The following is a 23,856-nucleotide window of genomic DNA, read 5'->3' as shown; positions in this document are numbered from 1 at the left end:
GATCGGATGAATATCCACAGGGCAAAGGCCGTACAAATGCGTGGAGTGCCCAAGGGCGTTCAAGCACAAGCACCATCTGACCGAACACAAGCGACTGCACAGCGGCGAAAAGCCCTTCCAGTGCTCCAAGTGCCTCAAGCGCTTCTCTCACTCCGGCTCCTACAGCCAACACATGAATCATCGTTACTCTTACTGCAAGCCGTATAGAGAATAGAAGTATTCCCGCTAGTTGAAACGAAAATTCTCTCGCTGACTTAGCTAAGTATGTACGGTCCTTTTTTTCCTTCTACGTCAAGGGACTCAGCATTTAATGAAGAAAAAGAAGCGAATTTGGAAACGGGAAATAATATTATATCTCGCGATAAAATAAAACGCCTGAGAACCACGTTAGAAGAACGGCAAGTACACCTAGCGACGAATTTTTCCAAACGCGATCTCGCGCACGCATTTTACCCGCGAAAAGGCTTGCGTTAAACACAGCAAATAATAATCAAAGCCTAAAAAATATATTTAACTGGAGAAGGAAACGCATGTTGATCGAAAAGGAAAATGAAAAATGAAATACCATTCTGAAGAAAAAAGAAAAAGAACAGAAGATTAAATAATACGTTGTATTAAAAAGATTAAAGAAGATATCGAATGAGACTCGATAGTCGCGACTTTCCTGTTCGAGCAAACAACATCGTCCAAGTGTCACGTGAGTTTCTTCTCAAGTTCGTTCTCGCTGAAACAAAGAAAGAAGCTAAAAATGATAAAAAAAAGGAAGCAGAAAAGTGAAAAGTAAAAAAAAAAAAAATGAATTCGCAGCGACCTTGAGTCGACGAGAATTTAAAAAAAAGAAACCAAACACGCAACGGTACCAAAAATGCATAATGCAATAATCTATTATATATTATATATAATATACATAATATTTTAGTATTTTTATTAACAAGATTATTATATATACCATGACAATAATAAGGAAACTAATTAACGTACAAATTTGTTAGCCACGTTCGCAGGGGGCACGCGATGTAATTCAGTCGCGACGCGCAAATTGGCGAAGGGATATGGTGATGTGATTTGAATGTTTCATTTTTGACCGAGTTGCGCGTGTGCAATTGTACATTTAATAACGAACGAATTAAAATTGGAAGTAATATCCTGTACTGGAAAGTAACAATGTTTAAAAAGTGCAGAAACCATTTTTTAGATATTTTTACCAAATAATTAATTTACAAGAAAGAAAGGAAAGTTAAAAGTGGTGGAAAAATAATCTTTCGTTTCTGAGACATCCAATCGAATGATATTCTTCAGCCTTAATTCCTTCGTTCACTAATGTTTTAGAACAGCACGAAGTTTGAAACATATTAAGAATTCAAAGTATGAAAATTCATATTACTAAAAAGACAAAAAAAAAAAAAAAAAAAAGATAAGTGCGCGCGTGCAATTGGATAAGAACGAACACCAAAGGTAAATGCTGGGAAAGGTTGAAGCACCGGACAAAAAGAGAATACATTTGAATTTAAACCGCTAAACTGAGAGAGCTTAAACGCAAATTCCGATGAATCGCTGAAAACGGAGACTAGAATTTCTAGTCGCCTGGTCTATCCTCACCGTCGAGAGAGCTTTTTTCAAGCTCGATGCAGGAGGATTCGGCCAAATTACGATTTATTATAGCGTCGAGGTGTTTCTGGGCCTTATCTATCGGTGATCGATGCCATAACGAATAGCTTTCGATCCTTGTGTACTTACTTTAAATCTAAATCACATCTTCGTATATTTCCTTAATGTTACGTAAGAGATTCATATATTTCAAGTTTATTTTTTTCAGATCTCACGATAATTTTATAATACCAATCGTATATAAATTGGTTCTTACTCTCAGTTATTAACACTAGAACTATCAAATATGTTAAAATGACCGCTTCTAGCTTTTTTTTTTTGTTTATAATTACTATAAACACGTAGAAACGTAACGTAAAATGTTAACATATATTTCAGTCGAAATACGATTATATACTTGTACTTTACTTTTATCCTACTACTTTAATTACAATTATTTATATATTTTTATTTTATATAGTTCTAGTGTCAAGTTTAATAATTGCTTAACTATATTGTACATTGTTTTCTCTTTATGTAAATTAAATTTTTGTTATTTTCTTGAATTATTCAACATTGTTATTATTTAATATTTGAATCTCCGCGTATCATCCATTTACGCTAAAAAGAAAATATTTAGAAAAACAAATGTTTCGCATTGTAGGAAGAAACAAAAAAAATGCCTTAGACATTCCGTAAAAATCAACGCGCTACCGATGCTCCTTTTTTAGTTATTCATAGATCACGAAGCATCACCATGGCCTCTCGTACTTTTTGTAGAGCTCATGTGGTCTCGTCACCATGAGATTTCAATCGAACCCGACGAGCTCATCACATTTGTTTCTGGCGCCTGAAAGGGAAATGGCATCGAGAACCTTGCAATACAAAAAAAGAAAAAAAGATATACAAAAGGAAAACATTGAGAAAAAGTCCCTTCACCGAGATCCGGGCCCCGATCATAAACTCTAAGTATAATATTAAAATGCTTCCAATACTGTACTATTAAAACAGAAAAAAAATTATTATTACACAATTTTTATGATTTTATTCGTTCGGACGCGTAGGTAAGCGATATATATAAATATATATATAATCTACAGATCGATAATACTCGAGAATTGTATTTTATAACGGTTTATGCCTCTTTTTATTTACACGTACCACGAGTGACAAGTGATATATATATATATTATATTATATAAATATATATATTGTTATTGATAAAAAAAATTGATAAAAAGAAACGACGACTTATACGGGGATACACGGCAGAAAAAAAGAAAAGGTGTAACGTTTAAAAGGCCGCGCCAAAAAAGTAGTGTCGTGTTCGGCCGAGCGGGGCGCCACCGTTGCATTTCCTCCGCGTCTAGAAGCTCCGGTTATCCGCGACAGGCATCGTGTCCGCACTACGAGATAAAATGGAAAAAATCCAGATATGATGCTTATAATACTCATTTATTATAGTGTTAATAGTTAAGAAATATATTTTTATATTATTATAATATTACGACACGATATATTATATATATAGTACTAATCGATCGCCGCGGATTCGTGAACCCGCGACGACGAGTCTGTTCCTCGGCTGGTACAGATACGCGAGAATCTTCTATTTTTATTTTCTAGTTTTTGAGACTCGATCATAAACGATTCAACGTTCCTGTGCAATCGCTTTGTTATTTTTCTTCGTTATTTCTCATCATTACGTGTTATGTTCTCTATCTTTTTTCATTAACTTGTTTTTATTTGTATAATTTCTCTTCTTTCTTTTTTAAGAATCTTTTTAATCGTTGATATATATATCAATTTACCGGCATTCCTTAAGTATTTTTCCTTTCTATAATTTTGCATAAAAATTTGTATTCGTACGTTAAGTTTCGTCGGTTATCGATTTTCAATTATGTATAATTATTCTCACTCTGAAAAAAAACGCCTCGATTCTGTACTTTCGAATACTTTCACGACCAACGGGTTTAGAACATCAGGAAGAAAAAGCAGGAAATTTACGAAGACAATATTGCATACGTATAAGTGACTAAATGAAGAATAAAAAAAAATTATATATATAAATATAAATATATAAATATATTAATATAGATATATAAAGATAGAAATATTTGCTCTGATTCGGGAGTATTTGCAACCTGCTCGCCTCGATGTATGTATGTACGTACTATTAAAAATAACAGACACAGACTACAGCGTAATTTTTGCCAGCTTTCGCGCATCGGCATCGGTTATGTCTCCGTTATTTCCTAAACTATTACGTGAAAACTACGTATAAAAAAAAAAAAAAAAAAAAAAAAAACGAAAAAAAGATGAAGTAATTAAACTAAAAGTGAATAATAACTCATACGAGCATGATGAAACAAAACGAAATATGAGAAAACGAGGAGAGAAATACGAGGAAAAAAGAAGAAAAAAAAATTGTTAATGATTGTTGATGCAACGATTTAAAAAAAAATGAGCACCGTACGATGCCTTCCGTGAACGACCGAGCTTGCCTAGTTACCGAAATAATATAGAAATTCAATGATTCGATCTCGATATGAATTCTCTCGTCGAAAGTAACGCTATCCCCGCGATGCCTCTCCCACCTGTCGAACGATTGTTTCCTGTAACCGCAGACAATAAATATAAAGCGAGTAAATGGCGTGCCATAAACGAGTCTTCGTAAAGTTGTAAAGAACACTACGATACCGACACGTGGAGCATATGTACCTCTATATTCGTGTTTGATTGAAAAGTGTTCTAAAACGAATTCCGTGAGAGTATATATTGTGATTTTTCTCTAAAGAGGGGGATGCACGTGGGGATAACAAACATGTTCGCTTTAAATTGTATTCGACGAACACTGGTGGTTATGCCATCGAGCTTTCCATGACTACGTTACATAAGCACCAGAATCGTGCGTGTGTGCGTGTATTGCGTGTATGTACACCAGAAAAATACTCGGAAATAAAATACGGCAGGACAATAATAATACCGTTTCTTTTTAGAAATTAGAGAGCGTAAGCATTAATTACAATAGTACATATAATATATATATAAAAATTGTAAGTGTGAAAAAAAGGATAAATTTGCTAAATGCAGAGAGGTCTGCACGTGTACGCACAAGAACGCATCCTTTGCGTGTACGTGAATACACGTGTGTACACGGCACAGCATGTATGTACATAGGTAATACATTCGTAAGGTTACATTTAGTCGCCAGGAATAGCGATGCGGATGTTATTGTAACAGTGAAGTGTAATATGCGGTAGATACTTTGAAAGGACGGTGGGGAAAAAAAATATAAAAACCGGAAGGTTCCAGCTGCGTAGTGGATGCAGTGCCTTCTCCGGGTGAAATGATCTCGTGATGTTGAAGCGAGCGGTTGCAAAACAGCTCGATAAGCAATTTGCGTTGTATAATATTTTAATCTAATATTTTAATCTAAATTTCAACGTAAATTTATCGCGAAAAATTGTAATTGTACCAGTTTCCTTTCAGATCGACGTATTTTTAAGTTATTTTTCGTCTTGCAATACAGTCACCAAAATAAGGAGCATGAAATTGAATTCGAAACGAATTTCAGGATAACAGTCACTTTTTGGAGAAGGAATATATATATTCTTATAATTAAAAGTATGTTATTCTAACCAAAACGATCTCCTTTTAAAAGTTCGATCGTTGATAATGGGCATTTGAGATAGAGAAACAAAATAGAGAAAAAAGAAGAAGGAAAGAAATAAAAAGTATAATGGAAGAGGGAGGATGTTGGAAGGATCGAACACTGCGCGCACTACGCGGCGGACTTTCGAAGCACGAATCGATGAATTTGGTTAAAACGGAAACGGGAGCCGAACCTGTTACACACTGCGGAAAGAAGCAGCAGATAAAAAGAAAATGAAATTTAAAAAAATAATGTATTGTGACGAAGTTCCATCCATAATAAAATAAATGAAAATATTATACAGTTAGGCCGACTTTTCCGCCAGTTCGTGCCTTTTTTCTGCAGGGAGAGAGAGTGCAGTTTTGGAATCGATCTGAATGATGTATGCTATTGATGTACCGCCTACTAATAGAAAAACATGGATAAGGGACAGGAAAGAAAGAATGAGACAAAGAGATTGAGGAGGAAGGGTATAATGTTAAAATCGTTAACGATCTTAGAGATCGTGATGAAATTATGGGCGGACAAAAGAGACAGGATATGAGGAATTAATTACGAGGATAGATCGAACGAGTTTATGTTTGACATGATGACAAAGTATGTGTCCTGTAATGCATTATTCTCGAAGAACATTACGAGCACGCGAAATTATGTCAGACGTTGGTGAGAGAGAACAACAAGCAACAAATGAAAAGAAACGAAAAAGGAGAAAAGAGGTGCGAGATTAAATGTGTAAACAGTCGAAACTGAATGACATGAATGAAGGGAGAGAATGAGAAGGAATGTGTGTGCGTGTGAAAGGAAGAACGGAAGGGAGAGAAAGTAGGTGAAAGAAAGAATTCTAGCAATTGTTGAACGTTCATTAAATTGTCCTCGTTTCACGATGTAATAAAGGCTATTTTACTTTGACATCGATGTTACATTTTTTTTTCTTTACATATATTCCTTGTAACTTAGGATTTGGGTGTGAAGACTGGTATATCAAGATACGAAGATATAATCAAATCTCCCTCTAGAAATATGTATTACATTAGAATCAAATACATAGCTCCATCCATCGAGATGTTGTTGGAGTTAACAGCATTCTTACTGAAAAGACGATGATAACATCTATAGCTAACAATGAAACTACTTTTACAAATGTATTATTAAATGTTAGAAGCAAAATTATAGTAGAATAGTTTTGTCTATTGATACTAATAGTGAGGTAAACGATTAAATGACCACAGCCATTAGGGCTCAGAGACGAAGTCAATTTGTTCAGTATTCCCGCCTATTGTGATTGAGGAGGGGATTAAGTAACTTGTCTGAGCAGGTAAGGTCCATATTGCATTCATTGTCTCATATGAATAATGTCAGATCTATTATGTATTTAGTCAATGCCAACTTGTAGAGATAGAGACTTCTGCAACTCGTCGGTGGCGGAACATGAAAAACGATTACATGTCACATCTATTTTGTACCTCGTCAGTGATACCACTACCATTAACTAGACCCGTTCCCTCATCTGTGCCACTGCCATTGACTGAGGATAGGACTCGTTAGATGCCACTACTATATTTAATTAACAATGTCGCGTGTAGCACAAAAATGGGTATCAGATGACTTCCAAAATATGAAACACGAAAACGCATTGAGTGCCAGATTTACTTTACAGCTCGTCTGTGATTAAGTATAATTGTAATAATTTAGCAATATTATCTATTAATTAAAAAAATATGCAAAAAATTAAAATATCAAATAACTGAATAATTATGATTAGATTAAAAATGCACAAGGAAGAATACTGATCTTTTAAGAAACTGATTTTTATTGTTAAAATTTATACATTACTCGGCGCAACCATGTTCATAATTATATAACAGATTTAAAAATTTCATCCTCGCTCTATCATATACTGTACATGGACGAACGAAAAGATCTCAATTTAAAGGGAGTTTCAGGCACTGTATATCTACAGCATCTCCTTTATACCTGTTCAATTGACTCAGTAAATGTAACTTTGGTTGTTTACAATGAGTTGTATGCAATTCATACGATGTACATATATTCAACAGTATAGGTTCTTGTAAACTTTTTACAGGGTTTCTTGTTATCATACTTTCATATAAATGCACTGCTGCTTTTAACTGGCCTGTATATAAAAGACAAACAGCCATATTATTAATTAATGCTATGTTTGATGGATCCAATGCTTCTGCTGCTTGGAAACACTTGTATGCTTCTTGAAAAGAATTGTGGGCTACTGCCATTAATCCTCTGTCTGTTAACTCTCGAACAGTAGGACCACTCTCTTTTTTATGCAGATTGATTAAAAATTTTTCTGCTGCAGAAACATCTCCCAAAAATAGATGTAATCTACCTATACTAGATCTCAATGCATCCATTTGTTCAGGTGACCAATCTGCAGATTCACAAAGTCTTCCTAAAATATCTATGCCCAATACATAATTTTTCATGCTAACAGCACAGTTAATAATAGATATAAAAGTTCTAGATCTTCTGCCTTTCCACAATCTTATAGCATCTTCTTGTTCTGCAGGGTTAATCTTAACACGAGATCCATCTCCATTAAATCCATTGCTAAAATTCATTATAATTTGGTTCACAATTGCTAGAATCTTATAAAGATTATCCAATGCTTGTTTTGGTTTTGCACAATACATTGGAATCTCAGCTAAAAGTAGTCTAAAGGAAAAGGAAGCCATAGAACCTGGCCTGGTACCATACAGTTCTGGATAAAATGTAAAATACATGTCTGGTTTATCCAAATTACCAAATGGTTTTGACTCATTCTCTAAAATATCAATTTGCTTGAGCTTGGTTAAAAGAGCTAGCCTCGTGTACCACAGTTGCAAAGAATGCGGAGAATGTTTACTAGGTTGATTTATCTTGCCATATCCTTGAGCATATACCGCTAATAATCTTCCCGATAAATTTATTGCAGCTTTGTAACAACCAGCTTGTATTAATGTCCTTAAGCCACGTTCGTCTTGAGTTACGTCAGAAGCAGTGAGCACATGCCTCTGTATATTTTCATCTTCACCTAGGAATCTTACAACACTACTCTTTATCAAATTGGGCATGTCCCCTTGAACTGCAAGTCCTGGCATCGTTAAGTTCTCTCTATCCAGGAAACTAGTCCCAGCAGTTGACGTGGCTACGTTTCGTAAGATTTTTCTTGTCTGTTCAGAAGGTATCCATGCATCTCTGTGTACATCGTTCGTGCCACTATGATCAAGTCGTTCGTTACCAAGCAATGAACTAGTCTTTAAAAATTCGTTCGATTGATCCGTCAGTAATTCAAAATCCGGGATTTGACTCCCAGAACCTCTTTGCACGTCGAAAAAATCTTCCTTTTTAGGCGATACGATCTCATCGAAGATCGTGCGAGATGCATTTTCAAAATAGCGGCTGATATCTGTCTCCATTTCTTTCGTAACCTCTTCAGTAGTCTCGCATTTCTGCTGTGAAGTCCCATTTTCTTCAGCCATTCTACGCCTAACTATTTTGTTTTCACTTGAAAATCTATATATACATTTATTTATATGATTTACAAAATCCTATAAACATTAGATCGAAGAAAATACCTTAGACGTCAACTGTCAAAATCAGATGGAGACATTCTGCCACGAATTATGTGTATAATAGAACGTGTTATTATGTACCTGTTTTTGTCTACCAATCAATTTATCAATCATTAATATTTTTGTACAATTTTTTGTGCTATAATATGAATAAATTTCTGTTATAACCACTAGATTTAGTTGAAAAATGTAATATTCTGATTGTTCAAGACATAATTATGATATAATAATTAAATTTTCTAACAAGTTAATGATAATAATGTACTTAGTTCTGAAAATTATAGTCGTACATATCTGACTAGAAAATAGTTTTCAGCATTGAAACAAAATTAATTTCTTTTTATTTAATGTCACTATATCAAAGATGGCACTATAAAATGATAATGATAATGACAATATATACCATATGTATTCTATACAAGTATCAGTGGAGATTATAAGAGATTTTATAAATTAAGTATAATATGAACAGTGCAGCGAAAAATGTTCTCCTTTCAAGTGGTTATACTATGCCTCTTATTGGATGTAAGACTAAAATATAAGAAATAGAATATTTTTTACTGTATTTAAGTCTGTATTGAAAAAAATATTAAAATAATGGTAAAAGACGCTTGTTACTATTACTTATTATAAAATATTAAATCATTTTAGTTGGAACATACAAAATTCAAGGAAGAGATGTAATATATGAAGTAGTAGATGAAAGTTTAAAAGTTGGTTTTCGTTCTATTGGTATGTATCTAATGAAATTACTAATATTATTAATTTGTCCTATTATAAATATATTCTGAAAATGTATCATTTCTTATTTATTACATATAGATACAGCTGTAGTGTATCGAAATGAAGAAGATATTGGCTATGCTCTGAAAAATTTATTACCAAAATATAATCTTCAAAGGAGTGATATATTTATTACAACTAAGCTTTGTATGTATCAATAATGATTTTAGATAATATAAAGCATGTTAAACTTAAAAAACTAAATATATATATAAATATATCAAAATCATATGTTTATAATAGCACCAAGTGAACATGGAGATCCAAAAGGAATAGAAAAGTCTGTGCAAAGATCTCTTAAAGCACTTAATACTACATACATTGATTTGTACTTGATTCATTGGCCAGGTGCAGCTTATATTTCAGAAAGTTCAACAAATAATCCAAGCTTAAGAGCAAAGACTTGGGATAAATTAGTAGAATTGAAGAAACAAGGATTCATAAGATCCATAGGTGTATCCAACTATACAATCAAACATCTAGAAGAATTATTGCAAAATTGTAAAGATATACCACCAAGTGTTAATCAAGTAAATCAATTGTACCTGAATTTAATTTGTATTTTAATTTATATTAATTAAAAAATTAAATATATTTTTGTATTATAGGTTGAGTTGCATCCACATTATCATCAAAAAGAATTAATTAAGTACTGCAATAACAAAGGGATTCATGTACAAGCATATTCTTCTTTAGGAACTAGTAGCAGTACTAATCTTTTAAGAGATCCAATTGTCATAAAAATAGCTACTCAACTTAATGTATCACCAGCGCAATTATTATTAAATTGGGCTTTGCAACAAGGAATTGGTGAATAAATTTCCTTTTTAAGATGAATATTCCTATCATGTATCATTTAATGATATTATTACAGGCATCATTCCCAAAGCTGTAAAGAAAGAACATATAAGGGACAATATACAGCTAGATTTTGTTATTGATGAAGAAAGTATGAGAGCTTTATTTTCTCTACCTCAACATAAATATGCTTGGGACCCTTCCAATGTGTATTAGGTAACTTAAATGCAAATAAAGTAAAAAAAAAAAAAAAAAAAAACATGGAAGATTTTGCAGATCAGATCGCACACCTTTGTTTAGAAAAATATAATAAGCTTGGTAAGAATGGTAAACCATCAGAGAAGGAGTGGACTGTGCTATCAGGCATAGTGTTAAAAAAAAAGGACAGCTCACTCACTTTAGTAGCTCTTGCTACAGGCACAAAGTGCTTAGGAAAATTAGATTTAATAAATACAAAAATATATGAGGAAGGTTGCAGATTAAGTGATTCTCATGCAGAAATTCTTGTTAGGCGTGCCTTTTTAAGATATTTATATGAACAAATCAATTTCTTACTCAGTGACTCTAAAAGTGATGTTTTTACAATAGATGATCAGAAAAAAATTAAAATAAACGATAAAATATCGTTTCATTTCTTTACGAGTCAAACTCCTTGTGGAGATTGTTCTATATTTTTGAAAGAAGAATTCTATAAAGATGATGTACCTCCAACAAAAATGATAAAATGTGATTATAATAACGGAGCGGAAACAATAGAATCAAATGCCGATAAAAAAGAAAAACAAATAATTAAAGATATATATAGAACCGGTGCAAAATGCATAAAATCCGAAAAATGCCAAGATCCTCATTTACCTGGAATAAACTACCACGTGGTTGGACCGCTACGTACTAAACCAGGAAGGGGAAATCCTACTCTTAGTTTATCTTGTTCAGACAAAATAGCAAAGTAAATACAACTGTGTAATATTACAATCAATATTAAAAAGTATTCTTATAGAATATGAAAATTAAGCTTTATCTACTGATTTTAGATGGAATTTACTTGGAGTACAAGGATCACTTTTATCAATGTTGATACCTCCAATAAAAATGGAAACTATTGTAGTTGGAGGCAATTCTCCTTTTTCCCTAGAAGCGATGGAACGTGGATTGTACAAACGATTCAACGAAAAAGTACGTAAACTAAAGATTGTACAAAGTAAACTTTACTTTAAACAACAAAAAAATTCTGAGAGGAAACATCCATGTCCATCGAGTATAATATGGTGTGCTGTAAGAAATCGGTAATCTTTAATATTTACTTTTTCTCTGATAAAGCTATGTTTAAAAAGCTTATAAAGCTATGTTTTTAAACAATATGGTTTTAATAATTATTTATTTATAGCGATACTGAAGTAGCGGTTGAGGGTAGAAAACAAGGAGCTACGAAAAAAAAGAAAGGTAGCAATCTACTTGTAACGAGACGCGCTCTTTTTGAAATGTTTTTGCAAACTTGTGATAAATATCGACACCCTGATTGTAATATAAGACATCCTAAAAAGATTACCTATTTGGATTGTAAAATGTGGTCTAAAAATTATCAAAGCTTGTGGAACACTTTAAAATCAGGATCTTTTCATGCTTGGCCTTCTAAACCAATTCGGTTACAAACATTTATGTTGTAGAATATTTAATATTCTTTAATATACAAATAAGATTATAAATATGTACAAACATATATATTTTAAAAATTGGTACATATAAAAAATAAGTACAATACTATTTTACAATGTTCGTTTATTTATATTAGTATATCCTACACCTATACAAGTTAAGACAACTTGTTCTAATATTTCATCTTCTTCTTTAAGTGGCTCGATTTTAAAAACAATTCCAAAGAAATCTTTTAAATCGCGTAAAAATTGTATCCTGTGATAATATCATACATCAGTCTTATCATTTTAGGATAAATACAAATGTATAAAACAGCTACTTACATTGCTGGTGATAAAGGCCCTGTTACAAATTTAGAAATATCTTTCTTACCCAATGCCATAAACATTGCAGTCATAGCTTGAAAAGCTGAATCTACACAACCATTTCTAAAATCACATATATTTATATAATATTTTCATTATCTGGTGTATATTCATTAGTTATGCTTGCTTTACCTGTAAATTTCATCAACTAATTTCATAGCTGCTTCTTTACCAATATCTTCTGGTACACAAGGCAAAGAAGCTGCTGTCATTAGAGGTGAAAATGCTTCTGCACCAAAGACAACATCAGTTGTTGTTTCAGCTGATAAAGTTACTCCAAAACCTGTCATATTTTAATGATATGTAATACATTTAGCGTTATTAATTACCGAACAACTAAATACATACCTGGTGATTTTCCACTAGATGCACCTTTACAATGATCTGTATAAATGTAAACATCTGGCAAGAAGTTTAACAGTACACCTTTAGCAGACTCCACAATTCGATTAGCAATAGCAGGAGATACACGTATACTACATGCAGTACCTCTGATTCTTTTTACCATTCCACTATTTTGAAGCTACATATACACTTTTTTATTTTTAAGTTATAAATTATAAGTACTTTAATAAAGAAGATATGCTTTCTACTAACTTGAATACTTCTAAGATTACGACTAGGAGGACATTTAAATTTAATTTCTCCACCACCTAGAGGTGCAGCTCCTCTTTTATTAATGGTAAAGATAACTTCATTATCACCAGACAGAAACCTTTTTAATATAGGTACAGCACATGCCTTCAGTCTGTCCACAGAAGGATCTTAAATATAATGACATATATATAATTTTTTAGCTGTTTGCCATTACAATAACTGATAATGTTCTGTGCTTAAAAATTTATCATGGAGGATTAGTTACCTATTGTATTATTAGTGATTCCTTTGAGTTTTATATCCACAGCTTTTTTACAAAAAGGAGCTAATATCATAATTCCTTCTAGATAATAACCAATACCTCGTTGTACACTACAATCATGCTCTAATTCACCACCGTACAATAATCCAGGGTTATAATATAAATTAGTTCCTGTTTCATTTAATTCTATTCTTGATCCATTTGTTATTTTATCCAATAAGCGAATAAAACTGACTTCATACTCTACACATAATGAATATATTAATAATAATAAAAATATAATATATTTAAATCTTTGAATATTTTCAAAAGAAGTATATGTTTAAACTAACCTTTAACTCCTGGATCGTCATCTTTAACTCTAATATTTGTAATTCGCACAGGCTTGCCTGATAATGTTGACAATAATAAGCGATATCGTAAATAATTACACCCTTCGTATGTTAAAATGTTATTTTTTCTTTCGGCTGGCATGTTTTATTAAAATTCGTGGCGGTAAACAAATCGATGTAATGGAAACATGGAACTTGGAACTTGGAACTTTCTGACGTCATAATACTGTTTTGTCAAACACAGTTTTTCTTCTAAATTATTTTTTATTCATACAGTCGGTACAATTCTGATACGTACAAATCGAACAAATGTCAATTTGATAACATTGTTGAATATTTTTGCCGAATTGTTGAAAAACAATATATTATTGCACGAACAACAATTAAGATAGTGATATATGATCTTATTAATATTCGAATCTATAATATCTTTAAATATTTAAAATGACACAATTGACACAAAGGATATTTGTTACTGTTGGCACAACCAAATTTGATGAACTAATCGAGACAGTACTTAGCTCAGAAGTCTTAGAGGTAAAAGATTATGAAAATTTCAGTTCTTAACATGAAGTTATAAAAACATTTAGTAGTAATTCTCTAATCCAATTTAGAGCAATATTTTAAACATATATTATTTTAGGTATTATCGTCAAAAGGATATTATGAAATCATCTTGCAAGTTGGCAGAACGTTATTTGTACCAGATTGTACCCCACGTTGTGGTTTTGTCAATATTGAATATTTCAATTTAAGCGCAGATATAATTAACTATGTACAAAATGCTGATCTCATTATAAGTCACGCAGGAGCAGGAAGTATTTTAGATGCTTTAGAGTGTAGAAAAAATTTAATTGTAGTTGCAAATGAAAATTTAATGGATAATCATCAATTAGAATTAGCTGAGCAACTCTATGAAGATAAACATTTATACTATTGTACTTGTAAAACTTTGTTAAACACTATACAAGCCATGAATTTTACTCAGTTAAAACCTTTTGTTAATAAAAGAAGTAGACATATTGCTAAATTTATAGACCAAATAATGGGATTTTTACCATGAAAGAAAGTTTTAAAAATATTCCAAGAGATACAGTTTTTTATTTCTTATTTATAATAAACAAAAATATTTAAGAGGTTAATTTTTATATTTTGCTTAATATATTTAGATTTTATTGTTTTACAATATGGATATATAACAGCTTTATTTGTTATAACAGATATAGCTTTAGTATAATTTACAACAATATAGTTTAAATAACTATTCCTTAAAATTATGATTTAATAGCATAGAAAAATTTATAATTTCTGGTTAATAAAAATGGTAACGAAGAATAGTGGCAGTTATTGTTAGATACTTTTTATAGCATCTTTGGATGGTTGCTAATTTTTAAAATAAAAGCTATATCGATAAAAATATTTTCTAAATACTGTACAATGTTAACATAAATTTAGTTTTTTAACAAAGTGTCATATTTCTTTGCAAGTATTCTTTTTAGGAATAAGATAATCGAGCAATCTCGCAATATTGATGAACATAATCATTGTTATCAATGATTTAATGAATTTGCAGATTTCAATGCATTATATCGTTTTGTCGATTTCTTAGACGATCCTAGCATTGTTTATACTTTCAATTTATTGTATGAAGATACATCCATATGAAGCAAACTACATATGTATATTTATGGCGGCATGTGCCTTTAATTACAGACCAAGCCAAGACGTGTCATTTCTTTCAAAAGTTCATTTCCCATTTGCGCAGGGCTCCTTGAAACTATTACACCAGCCTAAATAAAGTAAAACGATATTTATAATTATATTTATCATAACAAAAATGTGGGTTTTATTGTAAATAGCAAATAAGTCAATACCTTTTCGAGTGCATTAATTTTATCTTGAGCGCCTCCCTTTCCGCCTGAAATGATTGCTCCGGCGTGTCCCATTCTTCGACCAGGTGGAGCAGTAATACCAGCAATAAACGACACTACTGGTTTAGCTTTACCTCCCTATGATTATAACAGACATATTATATTCATATACAATAGTATTTAAAAATGAATTGCACTTATAAGGATATAGAACGATTCTTGGAATATAAGGAATGGTGAGTTAAGATAGGATCAGGATTTGGGTACCAGTAACTCAGAAGAACAACCAACAGTATTATTTTGAATGAGATATTCCGCCGCTAATTCTTCTGCGCTGCCGCCAATTTCACCAATCATTATAATACCATCACAGTCTGGGTCTCTAAGGAATACATCCAAACAGTCGATAAAGTCTGTTCCATTAAATGGATCACCTCCAATTCCAATACAAAGTGTTTGCCCAAGACCAGCCTTAAAGAAAATTTTTCTTACAGTTTCTTATTACAAAATTATTCTAAAAAACTTTTTTATTGTATTATTTAAAAAAGAATTATATTCTTTAAGCAAAAGGGATATCATTCACTTACAAGGGTTGTTTGATTTACAGCCTCATATGTTAATGTTCCTGATCTTGACACAATACCAATTTTTCCTTTTTGATGTATATGTCCTGGCATAATACCTATTTTACACTACAAATAGATATCTGTTATATGTTACCATATAGATATGTATCAACATAGTTATAGATTTGAATTTAAAAATTTGCATATAATTTGTATGTAAAATACAAATTTTTAAATACTGATAAGTATTAAATATCTGCACCTGCTCTGGAGCTATTATTCCTGGACAATTTGGTCCAATTAAGCGAGATTTGTTTTGTTCCAAAAGTCGTCTTTTAACTTTGACCATATCATGTTGTGGAATACCTTCAGTAATACATACAATTAATGGCATTTCTGCATCTATTGCCTCCATAATAGCTGCAGCTGCACCTGGAGGAGGAACATAAATTACACTTGCAGTAGCACCTGTAGCTTCCTTTGCCTAAAAGAAAAGCACAATTAATACATTTATAAATATATAAAATATAAAATGAACGTTATTTTCCCACCTCCTTCACACTTTTAAAAACTGGTTTTCCAAGATGTTCTGTACCAGCCTTCTTGGGGTTAACACCACCTACTATTTTAGTACCATATTCAATGGCCTGTTGACAATGAAATGTCCCCTGTTTGCCAGTGAAACCTTGACATATAACTTTAGTATTGGAATCAATTTTTAAATTTTTCCTAGTATCTACATAGTTGAACCTTATTTGGGTACGTAATAAATTACCACAGTTTCTGACTGAAACATAAAAGAACGATTTTTTTTTTGTTGAACATTTTTTAAAGAAATGAGATTTTAAAAGAATGTAGGTATTAATATACTTCTACCTTCCTAATAAAATAATACATATTTTATGGCATAAAAAGATTTTAAGACATTGCTTTAAACATTATTTGCAAATAGATGTTATTTATAGGGATAATATCAAATTTCTTAACTTTTGGGTCAAGGTTCATTAATTGTATATTATCCAATGATTAGTATGACACTTATTCTGATAGAGCAGATTAATTAACATATTAAAACAACTATGCCATTGTGTTTAATAGTTGTATAAAATCAAATTAATATGTGTGATATAAATAAAATATAATAAAAAGAAAAGAATTATGAAGCTTCTGTTACAAAATACAAGTATGTGAAATAGACAAAGACTTAATATGGAATTATATAATATTTAATTAATAGTTAAGATTGTTAAATCTACTGAGTTAAAACCATATATTGTCAAAAATATTAAGTTATGAAAAATTACATATGTCCTTATATAATTGAAAATGATAACATAAATGGAACTTATTTAAAGTATTTTTAGTTAAAAAAAATAATAGAATATGAGTATCACGAGAAATGGGCGTGAAATATTACGATATCTCACAAACATGTCACAATTATATTTCGAAATATACAAAGGTCTCCTTTTAACATTGAAAAATATCGAACGATTATTCTCATCTTACCTGTGAATTTTGAAAATGTTCTGATAACCACAGCCATTTTTTTAATTGATGTTTCTCTTAAAATAGTCAATAAACGAAATTGGATTATTAGAGGATCACCATTAGAGGACTACCACAGCGGACGAGCGAGGTCAAGTTCGAAAGAAAATACACGGACGAATTGTACTTAGTTAGCGCATGTACATATAGTTTAAGTATATCTAATGCTCCAGATTCGCTATGAATTGTCAAATGACAGGAACATCGAACATCGAACTGATTGGTCCATTCTTCTATAAAATATTTTCTTCAAGCTAATTTTCAACGTAAAAATTTTATTACTAGGTAATCTTATACGCTATTTTAGACATGTCAGAACAATCAAATAGTTATCATTTCTTTATTATTAAACATTAGAAATAAGTACTTCTATAGTTTCTCGTTTATTTTTAAATTCTATTTCCTTTTCTTTTTATTTTTGATATAACATTTCTATCTGAAATAATGAGATATACTTTATACTGAAGTAATGAGATATACTTTAAAATCTAATTAGGTATATAGATTTCATATAATTTAGAAGTTAAATATTAATGAAAAATTTCCGCAATTTCGCAACTTCTTTCTCTCTCGTTGCTAAAAATATAGGGGATTAGCTTTGTCTCTATTTATATCTTTGAAATATACACTAGACTTCGCGGTCATATAAACAGATCGCGACACTCGCTAGGGAAAACCGTCCGAAAGTTGAGTCATGAAACATCAACATGGAAGACAACAAAGTTCTCGTTCTTGCGAGACGGACACAGGTGAATAGAATGTTTCCATCTCTTTCTGAGACATTCATAGCATGTCATGCATGCGCAGAACGTAAACTTTCTTGTCTTTCATGTTGATTTTCACGACTTAGTGTTCGGACGGTTTCTTCTATGATTCTGGTATATGAGTGACGACACCTAATTATAAGATCGTGCCAGAGTTACTCGTTTTTCGTCAGATACATAAGTTTAAAATAAAAATATAAAATTAGAATAATGCAGTAAGAAACTTAAATGAATACATCGTAAAAGAACTAGTATCACATGGATAATCGACTTCATGCTCCGATAATTGGTAATAAATATAGTAGTAGTTTTATAGAAAGAAAAGGTAGCATGCTGTATAATCAACGGAGGCCACCGAAAAAGTGAGCGTAGTTAATGAAAGTTACGATTGATGGTATCATAGTTGCCAAATGTAGATTACTGAAAGAAAGTCTACATAAATTCTTTTTCGATTTTATTGTTATTGCTGATATAAGAACTTAATTATACACAAATTTTTCATATGGATCGAATAGTTTGTTAAAATTTGTAGTGATTCGATTACGAAGTTAACATCGATGGGCATAGATAGAACGACATAAATGACAGTGATGTATAGAAAATAAATATCTTGATAAAAATGACGTGGTGAAGAGAGCCTTACCATTTTACAAAACCATCGAAGGAATTGCAAGGTATACGCTCTTATAACAGTTTCTAGTTTTTCGTTTCCATTCTTTCGTGATACCATTCCAACAAGCATCTATGAAAGGGAACAATAAAAATTATTTCAAATGCAATTTCAAACGTAATTGCAGAAAATTATATTTTTGAATTTAGAAAGTTATATTAGTTACATTGTTCATATATAGCACAAAAATTTCTTAGTATATATATAATATGTATATGGATATATACATATATACATGTATGTATATACGTTATGTATTATGTGTCATCGAATTATTTTCATTACGATAAAAGATTAATATTGTTATATATTTAGAGTGTATTTTTTTAAAGATAAATGTAAATAAGTTCTGTCATTGAGAAATGAAGAAAATATGTCTATATTCTTTTCCGGAATATACAATTTTTTTCAATCATTTAGTATCTTATTTAATTTATTTCAATTATTTTACATTTTATAGTGATATTTTTCCATTAACGTTTTATGTTAATGATAATTAATTGAATTTATCAAACAGGATGGAAGAAAATGCAAGTTCTGAAAATATTTGGTGTAAAACTAAATCAGACGAACAAAATAATTTGTATCATGCAGAATCTATAACTTCCTCTATGGAAGCAAATTCTACTTCTTTAGCAGATATATTTGATACAGCTTTTACATCTACAGTTGATCCTTCTCCACAATCAAGATTTAATTCAGGTAGAGATGAAATAACGATATAAGACATATATTAATTCATTTTTTCATATTTTTAGTACTGAATTTCTTCTAGATAAAACAATAATGGAGTTTGTTAAATTATGTTTTTAATAAAGTTAAATGTATATAAAATGATTCACACAAAAATAAATTACATATAAAGGAAACATAAATAATTTCAATATTGAATTTTTTCATTCTAGGCAACGAAATGGAATATGATCACTTATTTGCAGAAAGTGATGTAGAAGATTTAGATGTGGTTCCTATTAATCCTTATGTAAATCCATCTCATCATAATGCTTCAAACAGTAATTTTGTTTTTGGAACTTATCTACGTGGGTCTGAAACAGCAGGAGGAATATTACACGAACGTGATCCTCCAGTAAAACATAAAAGTAGAAAAAATGAAGACCGTAAATCATTCAACAACCAACACTCTGATAATTTGGGTGTAGCTGGACCATCTAGATCATCAGATGGAATTTCTAACAAGTATGAATTTAAAATTAAGTTTAAAGTTTTTTTGTGCTAGATTTGTACTTAGTTAGATCAATAATTATTAATGAAAATGTTTTAAACAGAGTTATGCAAAATATGGAAAATGACAGTGCCAATGAAGTCAATACTGTGTATCACTCAGTTTTGCCAAATACAATTAATTCTCAGCAACATTCTACACATGCAACAAGTATGGTTTTTGTTTCACATGAATAATATATGAATAAAAATTAATAAACAGATAATTTATATAGTTTCATTTTATATTGGATAGAAAATGATGATACACCATCAGCACCTGATCTACAATTAGATTGGTCCTCGAGTAGTGATGATGCTACTAGTAGTGATGATGAAGATGGATCGGTTGAAGTTCTTGTTTCAGTAAATCATAATGATAAGGTGAAATAATTTTATTATGTTGAGTTATTTAAAAATGTAATTTATGTTAAGAGTTTAAGATACAAAGAGCTTTACTATATTTTAACAACAGAATTCTGCACAAAATAATGAGGAAGGTAATCGTCCAGTAACTGTAGTTGATTTAACTGTGGAATCAGATGAAGAGCATACACCTCCTACTCCTACAACTTCGGTAGTAACTCCGACTACTACAGATTATGTACCTAGGTATGAATAACAAATTATTTTATGTGTAATACGTTTCATTACTGATTTTAATAATTTTTTTACAGTGGGCACAACACTTATTGCTTGCACGACCATATATATCATGGTCGATGTATACACCATAATTATAGAATTCCAATTCCTGTTATACCTGTAAGATATAACCAAATACCAGGTGCAGGTATGATAGAAAAATTAAAAGAAAGACTAACAAAATTTTCAGTGATGTTATTTCGAATTTGTTCTTTTTTATAGATGCTTCTACAGGAATGTTAAGACCACGTATGCATCCAGTACAAGAAAGACTATGGAGGATGCAACAACGTGTACAAGAAGTACATAGGCGGAGTCTTCATCCAAGATTCTCAACACATCACACGTTAGTATTACAATAAATATTGGAAATTTCACATCATACAATACTTTTTATATTTCGTAGTACAACGCCGTGCAATCCTCATGCGCATCAAGCAAGCCAACATACGTGTAACAATGGAAATGCTAATTCTGTGAATAATCGTTGCAACGGTGCAGAAAACATGACATTTGCAGGAAATTATTTCCCGCCTCCAATTTTGCCACCACCACAACAACCTACTGTTTATAGTCATCCAGAGGCTAGAAGACCACCAAGCGTTAGCCCGCCTTGTCCCGAAATAATTCAGGTAATTCAGTGCATTCAAGATTTGTATTATACATATAATTTTAATGTTACAATGAATTTATCATTTATTTCCTTTTCGTTTCTATTAAATTTTATCATTATTGATTTATATTCTTTTTGTGTTTAGGAAAGTTCTTTGAGTGGCCAATTACCAACACAACCAATTATGCTGCCTTCGATGCCGGTTCATCCTTATGTACATCACATGTATCATCATTATAGTCCTCATCGAAGACCATCAGGTCCACAACATAGACACCATATTCATATCAATTGGTTACAACATCTTCATTTGGTATGCTCTCAAACACAGTACTCTGAATTCTATATATTTTTATACTTGTTATGTAATGCAGATGCGTTTCACGCAGCAAGGATCTGATGCTCACGACATGATGCCATTTCCATCTTTGGGTTTGCTGCACCCAGCGCGTCAAATGTCGGCGCAACTTGAGAATTATATGCGTCTTGTTGACCTACGACGCATGGCCGCTATTAGTTGCGGAGCTACACAGGAGTCAATAGAAAGTCACACATTCCGTCATAAGTACAAACGGGTAAATTACGTAAAAATTGACGTATATGTTCAATATCATATCATCCTTACTTCGTGACATTTTCTCGTTTTATAGGAGAAAAAAGTCGAAAATAGCGAAGACGCTATCGAAAAGTGTACTATATGTTTATCCGAATTCGAAGACTGCGAAAGTGTCAGGTACAAATTAATTCTCATACGTAATGTAAATTAATTTCAGCAATTAATTTTCCACAAATTATATTTTTTTAATATTGTTTTTTTATACAGGAGGCTTCCATGTATGCATTTATTTCACATAGACTGTGTCGATCAGTGGTTATGTACTAATAAACGCTGTCCTATATGTCGAGTGGATATTGAAACTTTTTTACACAAGGAGCTTGAAAGCACTGCATAGTTTAAGGTCGATTTTAACCATCCGTTTTCGTTTTTAAGTATAATCAGGTAATATCCACATCTAAGTATTTTAAAAGATCCTATTCATAAACCTTTTTCTGACACTGCTATGAATGTTAATGTAAAAAAATTTTACTGTGAATAATCAAAATATCGATAATGGAATAGAACTAAGTTCCTGGAGTTGTAGGAGAGAGATTTGTTTTCATTATCTTTACATCCGTGTCATGGTATTAATAATAGTGTACATAAAAGAATGTTAGGTTTGTTTATTATTCGTTATTATATTAATAAGTCACGTAATTTGATCGATAATTTATCATGTATGAAATGTTTCGGATGGCAACATTATTAGCTTATAACAAATATTTTAAGTGGTACATCTCTTCGTGATTTTTTATTCTACTTCTTTTATTATGTGATGCATAAAAAGAAATTAATCAATCATAACGGCTAATACAATGAATGTTCTAAATTAAAACAGAAACGAATGTAAATTAATAATAATTACGTAAAAATATATTACTCCTGTGTTACAACAAATCTCTACAGGGTGCTATACCGATACATAAATTTTATATACGCTAAACATATTTTAATGATTTGTCGAAATGAATTATTAAATATTTCCGCGTCGAACGGTTCTTTGAGGCTATGTATACTTTTCATAAGTTTTTATATTAAACTAGTTTTTTAATAAAATTGTACTCGAACAATTCTTTACTAATAACTTTTTATTCTTCACAAAAGAGTATATCATCTTATTAAGAAAATATGGATGATCGTGAAGTTTAGTGAAAAAAACAATGATTTAGAAAAAAACTTCCTATTTTAAACTTCATTTCCGCATCATTTTATTGGTACAGTTAGTAATAATTAAAAAGGACATGTATTTTAATTCATCAAGTTGAATGAACACCTTGTATAATATTCAATAAATTATTATTATTATGTCTAGTGCGTAATAAAAATAATTATTATCCTTTTGCATTTGAATGTCGGCGCTGTGGCGGCATAATAAAATTGTCTACAAATTCGAATGCCGTCATGATGACGATACGCTTTTATTATGCTTGTACATTTATGATTCTGTAATCGAAAAGTATTGTAAATGTCTGTTACTCTAATCTAAAATATATTTACTTCCAGATAATCTGTTGTTTATTAATATTTATCTATTTAGATATATGCATATAATAATAATACTTGATAAATTTGCTTCGATCGAATATGTCAACTGCAAAGGGCTATAATATTTCCATTACATTGTACGCTTAATAATTGTACTGTCTTCCAACTTAACAATTTTTATCAGAGATTTTCCCCTCATTATCGCTTTTTCGAGACAATTTCTTCGTCCAATAGGCTTCGTCAAATCAACTGT

The 23,856-nt window shown here is 31.2% G+C and overlaps 9 protein-coding genes across 11 annotated transcripts in view; 5 read left to right on the top strand and 4 right to left on the bottom strand.

Annotated features, from left to right (window-relative positions):
• Positions 1 to 6,151, top strand: part of Zfh1 (Zn finger homeodomain 1) — a 38,674-nt gene extending 32,523 nt beyond the window's left edge. For both annotated transcript variants that reach the window (XM_072008503.1, XM_072008504.1), the window contains one exon: positions 21 to 6,151. In XM_072008503.1, coding sequence (XP_071864604.1) covers positions 21 to 214 — 194 coding nt within the window. In that variant the 3' untranslated portion in view covers positions 215 to 6,151. The remainder of the gene's footprint in view (positions 1 to 20) is intronic.
• Positions 1 to 23,856, bottom strand: part of LOC139989852 (pyrokinin-1 receptor) — a 205,840-nt gene that overhangs the window by 29,837 nt on the left and 152,147 nt on the right. The gene's annotated exons all lie outside the window — the stretch shown is intronic.
• LOC139989856 (trafficking protein particle complex subunit 12) lies at positions 7,040 to 8,890 on the bottom strand. The gene has a single exon (XM_072008527.1). The coding sequence runs from the start codon at positions 8,734 to 8,736 to the stop codon at positions 7,165 to 7,167; it is 1,572 nt and encodes a 523-aa protein (XP_071864628.1). The 5' UTR covers positions 8,737 to 8,890; the 3' UTR covers positions 7,040 to 7,164.
• Positions 9,095 to 10,826, top strand: LOC139989860 (uncharacterized). Its single transcript, XM_072008532.1, has 6 exons — positions 9,095 to 9,354; positions 9,481 to 9,561; positions 9,652 to 9,759; positions 9,856 to 10,142; positions 10,221 to 10,422; positions 10,487 to 10,826. Exons 1-6 carry the CDS (start codon positions 9,294 to 9,296, stop codon positions 10,624 to 10,626), a joined length of 879 nt encoding a protein of 292 aa, XP_071864633.1. The 5' UTR covers positions 9,095 to 9,293; the 3' UTR covers positions 10,627 to 10,826.
• Positions 10,671 to 12,174, top strand: LOC139989857 (tRNA-specific adenosine deaminase 1-like). Its single transcript, XM_072008528.1, has 3 exons — positions 10,671 to 11,359; positions 11,445 to 11,696; positions 11,798 to 12,174. Exons 1-3 carry the CDS (start codon positions 10,671 to 10,673, stop codon positions 12,075 to 12,077), a joined length of 1,221 nt encoding a protein of 406 aa, XP_071864629.1. The 3' UTR covers positions 12,078 to 12,174.
• Rtc1 (RNA terminal phosphate cyclase 1) lies at positions 12,117 to 13,764 on the bottom strand. Its single transcript, XM_072008529.1, has 7 exons — positions 13,623 to 13,764; positions 13,294 to 13,533; positions 13,029 to 13,195; positions 12,780 to 12,954; positions 12,564 to 12,714; positions 12,390 to 12,494; positions 12,117 to 12,321 (listed from the first exon to the last, which is right to left on the bottom strand). Exons 1-7 carry the CDS (start codon positions 13,762 to 13,764, stop codon positions 12,177 to 12,179), a joined length of 1,125 nt encoding a protein of 374 aa, XP_071864630.1. The 3' UTR covers positions 12,117 to 12,176.
• Positions 14,020 to 15,039, top strand: Alg13 (Alg13 UDP-N-acetylglucosaminyltransferase subunit). The gene is made up of 2 exons (XM_072008538.1): positions 14,020 to 14,159; positions 14,266 to 15,039. The coding sequence occupies exons 1-2, from the start codon at positions 14,067 to 14,069 to the stop codon at positions 14,683 to 14,685; spliced, it is 513 nt and encodes a 170-aa protein (XP_071864639.1). The 5' UTR covers positions 14,020 to 14,066; the 3' UTR covers positions 14,686 to 15,039.
• Scsalpha1 (Succinyl-coenzyme A synthetase alpha subunit 1) lies at positions 15,244 to 17,781 on the bottom strand. The gene is made up of 7 exons (XM_072008531.1): positions 17,569 to 17,781; positions 16,611 to 16,846; positions 16,322 to 16,543; positions 16,081 to 16,185; positions 15,785 to 15,964; positions 15,497 to 15,631; positions 15,244 to 15,412 (listed from the first exon to the last, which is right to left on the bottom strand). Exons 1-7 carry the CDS (start codon positions 17,603 to 17,605, stop codon positions 15,326 to 15,328), a joined length of 1,002 nt encoding a protein of 333 aa, XP_071864632.1. The 5' UTR covers positions 17,606 to 17,781; the 3' UTR covers positions 15,244 to 15,325.
• On the top strand, positions 18,500 to 23,202 carry LOC139989850 (uncharacterized). Of its 2 annotated transcripts, none has more exons than XM_072008505.1 (13): positions 18,500 to 18,733; positions 19,559 to 19,743; positions 19,947 to 20,238; positions 20,328 to 20,434; positions 20,519 to 20,646; positions 20,738 to 20,874; positions 20,940 to 21,055; positions 21,130 to 21,253; positions 21,314 to 21,539; positions 21,666 to 21,833; positions 21,895 to 22,095; positions 22,171 to 22,253; positions 22,344 to 23,202. In XM_072008505.1, exons 1-13 carry the CDS (start codon positions 18,630 to 18,632, stop codon positions 22,471 to 22,473), a joined length of 2,001 nt encoding a protein of 666 aa, XP_071864606.1. In that variant the 5' UTR covers positions 18,500 to 18,629; the 3' UTR covers positions 22,474 to 23,202. The 2 variants fall into 2 exon arrangements, with proteins under 2 accessions (XP_071864606.1, XP_071864607.1); XM_072008506.1 differs by having other exon boundaries at positions 18,501 to 18,733; positions 21,910 to 22,095.

This window comes from Bombus fervidus, chromosome 8 (assembly GCF_041682495.2).
Source record: "Bombus fervidus isolate BK054 chromosome 8, iyBomFerv1, whole genome shotgun sequence".
Taxonomy (NCBI): domain Eukaryota; kingdom Metazoa; phylum Arthropoda; class Insecta; order Hymenoptera; family Apidae; genus Bombus; species Bombus fervidus.
The sequence above is the reverse complement of the archived record's forward strand: the minus strand, read 5'-3'. Positions and strand labels throughout refer to the sequence as shown.

Bases quoted from the DNA above. Each gene is read 5' to 3' on its own strand.
- LOC139989856 (XM_072008527.1), bottom strand. From the start codon at position 8,736: ATGGCTGAAGAAAATGGGACTTCACAGCAGAAATGCGAGACTACTGAA.
- LOC139989860 (XM_072008532.1), top strand. From the start codon at position 9,294: ATGAACAGTGCAGCGAAAAATGTTCTCCTTTCAAGTGGTTATACTATG. The intron at 9,355-9,480 runs GTAAGACTAAAA...AAATCATTTTAG, and splicing joins TACTATGCCTCTTATTGGAT to TTGGAACATACAAAATTCAA. The intron at 10,423-10,486 runs GTGAATAAATTT...ATATTATTACAG, and splicing joins GGCTTTGCAACAAGGAATTG to GCATCATTCCCAAAGCTGTA.
- LOC139989857 (XM_072008528.1), top strand. From the start codon at position 10,671: ATGGAAGATTTTGCAGATCAGATCGCACACCTTTGTTTAGAAAAATAT. The intron at 11,360-11,444 runs GTAAATACAACT...TACTGATTTTAG, and splicing joins TGTTCAGACAAAATAGCAAA to ATGGAATTTACTTGGAGTAC. The intron at 11,697-11,797 runs GTAATCTTTAAT...ATTTATTTATAG, and splicing joins TGGTGTGCTGTAAGAAATCG to CGATACTGAAGTAGCGGTTG.
- Rtc1 (XM_072008529.1), bottom strand. From the start codon at position 13,764: ATGCCAGCCGAAAGAAAAAATAACATTTTAACATACGAAGGGTGTAAT. The intron at 13,196-13,293 runs GTAACTAATCCT...ATTATATTTAAG, and splicing joins AATCACTAATAATACAATAG to ATCCTTCTGTGGACAGACTG. The intron at 12,495-12,563 runs GTAAAGCAAGCA...ATGTGATTTTAG, and splicing joins TTAGTTGATGAAATTTACAG to AAATGGTTGTGTAGATTCAG.
- Alg13 (XM_072008538.1), top strand. From the start codon at position 14,067: ATGACACAATTGACACAAAGGATATTTGTTACTGTTGGCACAACCAAA. The intron at 14,160-14,265 runs GTAAAAGATTAT...ATATTATTTTAG, and splicing joins TTAGCTCAGAAGTCTTAGAG to GTATTATCGTCAAAAGGATA.
- Scsalpha1 (XM_072008531.1), bottom strand. From the start codon at position 17,605: ATGGCTGTGGTTATCAGAACATTTTCAAAATTCACAG. The intron at 16,544-16,610 runs GTGGGAAAATAA...CTTTTCTTTTAG, and splicing joins TTTTTAAAAGTGTGAAGGAG to GCAAAGGAAGCTACAGGTGC. The intron at 15,413-15,496 runs GTATTGACTTAT...TACTTTATTTAG, and splicing joins AAATTAATGCACTCGAAAAG to GCTGGTGTAATAGTTTCAAG.
- LOC139989850 (XM_072008505.1), top strand. From the start codon at position 18,630: ATGGATAATCGACTTCATGCTCCGATAATTGGTAATAAATATAGTAGT. The intron at 19,744-19,946 runs GTAGAGATGAAA...TTTTCATTCTAG, and splicing joins ACAATCAAGATTTAATTCAG to GCAACGAAATGGAATATGAT. The intron at 21,254-21,313 runs GTTAGTATTACA...TATATTTCGTAG, and splicing joins AGATTCTCAACACATCACAC to TACAACGCCGTGCAATCCTC.